Raw genomic sequence first — 8145 nt, 5'->3', positions numbered from 1 at the left:
GCAGATTGACATAGATATTAGAAGAGATGGTTTAAGTGCCAACCAGGCAACTCTCCACAGTCACAATTTGTAAAGGTAAACCAGTATAGGTCAAAGAGCCTTGGGTCACATCAAACAGCAAGCTACAGATGACTCCACAAATGACTAGTTTAAAACCATTAAAACTGGAAAACCAACGTTCCAATTTATTTTTAATAAAAAACGAGAAACAAGAAAAACGTATCAATTAACGACAACCAATGAACAGCCTGGAATGTATATTATATATTCACACAACTCGTCTAAACATCAACCCAACAATGTTAGATCTGTAAATTTGCTTTCGCAAATTTTTTGTTTTCCTCGACGGGATTCGAACCCATGCTACTGTGATATCGTGACACCAAATCGCTTGCACTTCAGCCGTCCCGCTAGACCACACGACCACCTTGAATTGAGTTAGGACATTCTTTAAAAAAATCTGTTTATGTTTAAGAATTGGAGTATTCACCTGTTGAAATAAGTTACTAGTAGACCTATTATTAGGATACATTGATGTGTCGCTGGTATTTCAATGTATCTCGTGATCATGTGATATGAAATAACGAAAGTACCTAAATAATCAATTCGCGGAAAAAACGCATCATCAGACTTGATAAAATTACAATATCCTATAAACTATTCAATCTGGAGCTTTGAAAGGTTACACGTATCTTTGAAAATGGACATTAGATACAGGTAATGTTTATATTGTTGTATAACAAACTTTTATAGTAAATATTTTCTAGTCCCGATGCATTTAAACAATTTGTATTTTGGTAAAATAAATTAATACGAAATATTTTTTACATCCTGAAGCTCCATTTTATTCAATATTACATATTAGTTTCATATTGACAGTGTTTCCTTTCAACTAAAAATACTTACAATATATGATGAATTTAAATAATGTATCTATTAGAAGATGTTGTTGGTTATTATCTATTTAAAAACAAATGAAATTCCATGTACATGTACATGTACCTTCATATTTTTCGAATTTCTACATGCCTTTAAAAAACGTTCTGACTGTTCGATGTCTTTGCTGCATATTTCATGTAAAATAAGTGCGTAGAAAATCAATCTTACAATGTTAGGGTATATCTGATTCTGAAAATCAACCCCGAGAGGAGTTTGCACCTGTACTTTTCACTTCTCACTTCAACGACAACACTTACCAAAACTGCACAGACGCCTTATCTCCTACTTTTAAAAAAGCAGCTTTCGTATCGGTAAGTATAACACAAGGACATCTTATCACAAGACACGATTGATCATCTACTCGTCTCTTCGGTATAAGGATGCTAGCATTTATATATAAAGGTTGTGTGTTTTGTCTGTTTGAATATTACAAAAACATTCAGACCTTACTTAACAGACAATCGTAAATCATTAATCGAAGATAAAAATCACCGTCAGACAATAATTGGACGGACATACAGATCTTAGTCCATTAAAGCCAACCGACGTCTTGTCCGTGGAAAGAAAAAAAAACATATTATAAGTCGGAATCAGTTATCACAGGAGCTGCAAGACGGGCAGTTTTATTCCTATTCACTTTGAGTGTCCAGTTTCCAAGGTTTCTTTTTTTGGATTAAATATTTCGATATATTTAGTCTGTTCTTTTACAACATAATTATATTCTATATTTGAAGAATTAAAATATATGTATAGAACAATTACAGTTTAAATAATGTTAATGCTAGTTGCACATAACTGATCATTGTTTTTAATGAAGGACCTGATAAAAAAAACTTACGAAACACCTGAGTTTCTTCCAAGATATGCAAATATAGGGACGCGTATTTCAAACGGGCACGTTAGTACATACACACATAAAAGGGAAATTTACTGTACATTTGCACAATACATATGTTTTATACTATGCACTATAATCCTGCACAAACATTCATAATCAATCAACTATTTGTAATAATCCGTATTTTTTAGCAACAGCAATAGCTAATATATAAGAAAGGAAAAAACTGCGGAAAACAGAACTAATATATTTCACATACAAGGATTCTTTTCCTTAACTCAATATGCTGACAGTTAGTGTTTACTCCAATCCATCTTAAGCGGGATATAATGAAGTCTTTAGGCATATTTCATTTTTGTCCGCATGTCCGTCTCTCGTCGTAAAACAATCATCTTCTTTGAAATTATGTGACCAAGTTTAAGCTATTATGACTGTAATGTGTTGCATTCAGAAATTTACATATTTGACCTAGATACGACAACCGTTTATACTGATTGTTCAAAATCTCCTCCCTCTGAAAAATCACAGTGCCAGCCGTTTGCCTCTTTACAAACAAAAAGGGAGGTTCATGGAAGAGCCTACATAATCGCTTTACCCTTATACACATCGGACATAGAAATACCCTAATTGTTCTTATCAGAATCGAAATAATTGGTGCAAGTTATATTTTATTGTAGTTTTATTATGGGTAGGTATTGTATTCGTGTTATTTTATCCCTCACTTGCATCAATTATTTCTTAATTTGAACTGTCAACACACATTACGTCATTAAAAGCATGTTTTGCGATTCTTAGATAAGTATATTGAAGATCAAGTTACCAAGGTGTTACATGGAAAAGAAAATCAAAATGAAATTGTTATATAATTAAACTCCAACATAAAAAAAACATATATCAAGTAAAATTGTTGTTATTATGTAAAAAAAAAATGTATGCAATTGCAATCTTTTGTAAAACATGATAATACTTATCGTTGCCTTTCAAGGATAAACTAAGTTTCTGATGCTCAATTGTTAAATCATTAAAAGTGCAAATATAGAATGTAACATATCGTCCCATTGATTTCCGGTGTAAATACTGCTATGTACTTGACATTCTGAAGATAACAGAGGGCTCTCGTCCTTGATTTATTTTAAACTGCTAAGTTTGTGTAAATAATTATCTTTTTGATATTCACTTACGTAAAAATGGTGTAATATTATAAGCTCGACGTTTCAATCAAATGTTGTTAAAATAGAACGTTGTTTGTCAGCACCGAAACATTCGCAGTTTAGGCAATACAGAATACGATAACTGTTAGAGCTCAATTTCAACTTTGTCTGCTAAGAAATCAATCTCACAATTTAATAAGCCCATCATTCCAGCAGCATCTGCATATGGTGTATATGTATACTCAATTTCCAGAGCTTGTGATTCATATAATAATTCACTTGAAAGAGAATTGCAGCTTACAATGATATTGCTGAACCAAGGATGCCCATAGGTAACGTCATCCTTTCGTTAAGTTTTATAGACTTTTATCACGAGTTGGTTGACCTCTGAAAACTTTGTTTCAGTTAAAAATTTGATAGCATTTTGACATCAAGCCGCACCACTTGAACTTTGATAAAGTGTAGATATGAACAAAGCCACTTTAGATAATATTTTTTTTAACTTGATAGTGATATCAGTGTTGACTTATAATTTGATTGTTTTTCTTACATGTACATGTACAAGATATACACGATATAATGGTAACGAAAATCATGAAAATTAAATAAATGATATCGTAAATTATTTTGTAAAAATGGAACAATAACAAGATGACAACCAAAAACCATGTGTCAAGTATAGACAGAATATACAGGTTTAAAATGACAAGTGACCCAAAAACTAAAAAAAATTAACAGTCAATCAATGCATGATACAAAAACACTGTATAGAAACTACAAAATAAAGATAACTCGAGCAATTGAATTTGCAGTTGAACACTGTCTTTTCTTCCATAACACTTTTTATCAAATTTCAACATTACATTTATTCTAATGATATACACTTATTGGTATTCATTTGGTTTCAGAAGTTCTATTCTTTTCATAGCTGTTATGTTCTTTCTTGATTTTTCTACATCTGAAATGACGGATAAAGATTTTTTTGATCAACTACAAAAAAATGGAACCGCTTGTAAAGAAGGAACATGTAGAGAGACCGACTTGATTTGTGAATGCTTTCTGACTGTTGAACATAAACTTAGTATGATTTACAAAGGACCCAATTCACCACAGACAATACTGTTGAAGCCATTAAATGGACGGGCTGTTAACTATCATACTGGACAAACATACGATCAACAAGTAGAAGACACATTTGTATTAGCAGATGGAAATCACTCAAAAATAGTTATATTAATAAATGGACGATTTCCTGGACCTCCAATAACTGCGTATGAATATCAAGATATAATTGTACACGTTCGTAACCTGTTGCATACGGATGCTGTTACCATTCACTGGCATGGTATGCAACAGAAAGGTACACCTTGGTCAGATGGGGTAGCCTTTGTTTCCCAATGTCCTATACTCCCAGGGCAAAATGTCACATACAAGTTCAAAGGAAAACCATTTGGAACCAGTTTTTACCATGCACATATTGGGGACCAAAGGACAATGGGTCTGTATGGACCGTTGATTATTCTTCCACTGAGTGGTCAAAATATTTCGCAGCCCCAAGAAGGAGGCAATGTATTTGTTGTAGCTATACAAGACTGGAATCATAACGACGATGCAGATGTTCTATACCAGAAAATGTTGGTAGGTGATTACGACATGAACACAGGACGTCTATATAACACAACGTCAGATTTATCTGGTGCCATGTATAGTCGATTCCAATTCCATTCCGGTCTTATCAATGGTCGTGGGCGTTTTTATTTAACAGGCAACCAATCAAATGGCTCTCCACTTACAAGATTTGTAGTACAAAGTAATCAGACTTATAGATTCCGTGTAATTAGTGCGGCTACGTTATATCCATTTAGAGTTTTTGTACAGCAACATCAACCAATATACATAGTCGCATCAGATGGTTTTGAAATAGAAAAGGTACCAGTTGAATCCTTCATAATCCATCCTGGTGAAAGGATCGATTTTTTAATTGTTGCTAACCAAACTCCAGGAACGTACTTACTAGTTGCTGAAACATTAGAAGTTGAAGCCAAACAAAGAAATCAATATCATGTTGCCGAAGCAATTATCTTTTATAACACTTCGCAAAATAAAATCAATCTAAACCCACCAAAGGCCAAAGAGGAAGTCTGCTTAACAACGTGCACAGTTTTTAATTGTCCATTTGAGTATTATCCTACAGCTGGAAATCGAAAATGTCTCTCATTGAATGATGTCAGATCAGCAGACCCTAATTCCCACACAGAGGATGTTGAAGGCGAGGCAATTGAACACTTCTTTAATTTTGCATTCCCTGGCGATAAAGGTTACACACCAGGGTCAGTGAATGGTCACCAGTTTCGACCGCCATCAGTTGGTGCATACGAACACCCAGATACAGTCGACTACAACTGTGGTGCTTGTAATGAAACCACTATTTGTGAATGCACGTATGCTGTAACATTAGATAGTCCAAATAAGGACAAGATATACCAGTTTGTGTTGACTAATATTGGAAACGGTTCTGGTTGGTCTCATCCGATTCATTTACATGGACACTCGTTTTATGTTATGAAAATGGCATTCGGTAAATACGATAAAACCTCAGGCAGGCTTGTTCAAAATGGAGGTCAAGACAATCAAGACTTAATTTGTAATGACCCGAAAAGATTTTGTTCATATGCAAAATGGCGAAACGATTCATGGTCAAACGGAAATCATCCCTTTCTTAATTGGAATAATCCACCTCAAAAAGACTCAATTATCGTTCCAACTGGTGGTTATGTTGTCATAAGGTTCAAGGCCGATAACCCAGGAGTATGGTTTTTTCATTGTCATATAGATTTACACAATACAAATGGCATGGGGATGATGATAAATGAGTCGCCAAAAAACCACCCACAGCTTCCGAATGGATTTCAAATTTGTCAAACGACGTTAAAAAAACATGAAAAAGGTATATTGAAATGTGTAGATATATAGAAATTCAATGTAAAAGTAAAATATATATTTTCATATGCAATGAAATAATTTCACCTCTTTGTTTCAATAAATGTAAAATAACCTTAATGTATCCCATTTTTAGTTTTAAGATACAAGCATATCTTTTAATATAAATGCTAGGTTTTTAATAGACACTTCTGCGGTTTACTTTTTCTGCAATTCGACAATTTGAAATAAAACATTAACGTAAATAGTCCGAGTGTCTTATTAATACAAACGTGATGAATTGCCTTAACTTTACTTATACTCAATTATTTAAAATGACAAGGGGTTTTATAATTGTTATAATTGATATATGTATGGTCTTAGTTATCTTTTGGCATAAAATGCCGGATTTTCGTATTTTTTTTTCAATGCTCTGCAACTTCGTGTTTACTTTTGTCTTCCTACTGTTTCAAATTAAGCGCAACTTGTGAGGAATATTTATAAGAATAATTCTAACTTACCGGAATAAACGAGTTACCCGACAAATCATTATGGAAATCAAAAAAGTTATAATATTTCTGAAATACATATTGGGCAACAGATGTGCTTAATACTATTTTCTGTTCAAGTAAAATATTCCAACTTCTTTTCAATTTGCCAATCTTTCGTACTTAACTGTCATTGTTGTAACTGTCTTAAACATAAGAAGGCTATATTAAATATATGTTTAACTGAATAACAGAAACTTTAAAATGTTGATAAAGAATGAAAGTTCAATACGTGAGTCTGTTAATCTCAGATATGTTTTCTTTTCTTTTTGGATCAAATTAGACAAACTCATATCTTTTTCTTCTTAAAAACAAACTTTTAAACAATTAGCATTGATAAAAGGACTTATTATGTGGTAGTTGATTCATTTATAGATCTCCAACAAGAATGACAAACGAAAATAATTTACCAAATATGTTGCAATTAGACATTGACTCTACAATTTGTTTTGCAGGAGCAAAAGATAAGTCTACATCATTTGCATGGTGGATGATTGTCACTTATTCAATAGTTATAACAATAACAACAATTACTCTTGCTATAGTGTTGTATGTTTACTGCAAAAAGAAGTAAGTATTACCAGTTGTGAACATGGACTACCACCTCGAAAAACAAATAACAGATATTTTCATTTCAAAATTAAATAAAGTTCAGCTATCCAAGTGACAGAAGCTATTGGTTTTTGTTTGGCTATTTTGAGTGCCTTTTATAGCTTGCCTTTGGTGTGAGCCAAGGCTCCGTGTTGAAGACCGTACTTTGACTATAATGGTTTACTTTTATTCATTGTGTCTTGGATGGAGTTTTGTATAATTGGCATCTTCTTATATCTGCATGTTGTACTTTTGATTATATTTAATTTATTTTATTTTAGGGGAGATTATCAGCAGATGTGAGGAAGTGATGGGCGTACATGAATTTTTTTTCCATTCATTGAATATAAACCTTATATAGTAATCATTTGAAATTAATAAAGGTGTAACGAATGTGTTAGATAAATTGATCTTTTATAAAAATGCATTACAAAATCAATAAATGGACAATAGAAGCTATTTTGAAATGACGTAGCACATTTTAGATAGTAGGAAGTCTATACGTTTGCATGTTGAAGTACTTCGCCATGTATATGGAGAATGACATATCATGTCTTTAGTTTTCTATGTTGTGATTTGGGTACTGGTGTTTGTCTTTTCGTTGTTTATTGTTTTAGTATAATTGACAATAACATAAATGAAAGCTACGTAAGGTGTGCAACAACGAAAACAACACTCGTATTGTGTAGTAGAACATTCACGAAAACTTATCCTCACTGACTAAACATAAAACAATTCACACCAAAATACAACGTTCTGAGTTATGTGCAGAACAATATAAACAAAATAAGAAAAGCAGCGGTCATCGAATACTGGATCATATTCACATCACTTGGTATCGGTACATTGAGATTATGGCGAAGTTTAACGCATTCTTAGCCCATAGTTGACTGTATGCATTACGAACATATAAATATCGGCAGTATGTAGACCATTTTGTATTTTTAACTGTGCAAGATTGAGTAGTATTTTGATTTATCAACAACACATGTACAATCAATGCTATTCCTGATAACAACGATACTCAAAGGTTAACTACATTACATTGTGAAGTCTTAAATTGATGGTTTGTTAATTGAACTGTTTGATAAGATTTACAGTTTGATCATTAATCGAAATAGCAAGAAAAAAATAAATTGTTCAATAGAGGCAACAGTAG

The 8145-nt window shown here is 32.7% G+C and overlaps 1 protein-coding gene across 1 annotated transcript; it reads left to right on the top strand.

Moving 5' to 3' along the window:
* Positions 1-597: 597 nt before the first annotated feature.
* Positions 598-7379, top strand: LOC143042584 (uncharacterized). Its single transcript, XM_076214984.1, has 4 exons — positions 598-717; positions 3837-5875; positions 6851-6965; positions 7268-7379. Exons 1-4 carry the CDS (start codon positions 701-703, stop codon positions 7287-7289), a joined length of 2193 nt encoding a protein of 730 aa, XP_076071099.1. The 5' UTR covers positions 598-700; the 3' UTR covers positions 7290-7379.
* Positions 7380-8145: the final 766 nt, after the last annotated feature.

Source organism: Mytilus galloprovincialis, chromosome 8 (assembly GCF_965363235.1).
Source record: "Mytilus galloprovincialis chromosome 8, xbMytGall1.hap1.1, whole genome shotgun sequence".
Classification (NCBI taxonomy): Eukaryota; Metazoa; Mollusca; class Bivalvia; order Mytilida; family Mytilidae; genus Mytilus; species Mytilus galloprovincialis.
Note: the sequence above shows the minus strand (reverse complement) of the source record. Positions and strands in the feature narration are given on the sequence as shown.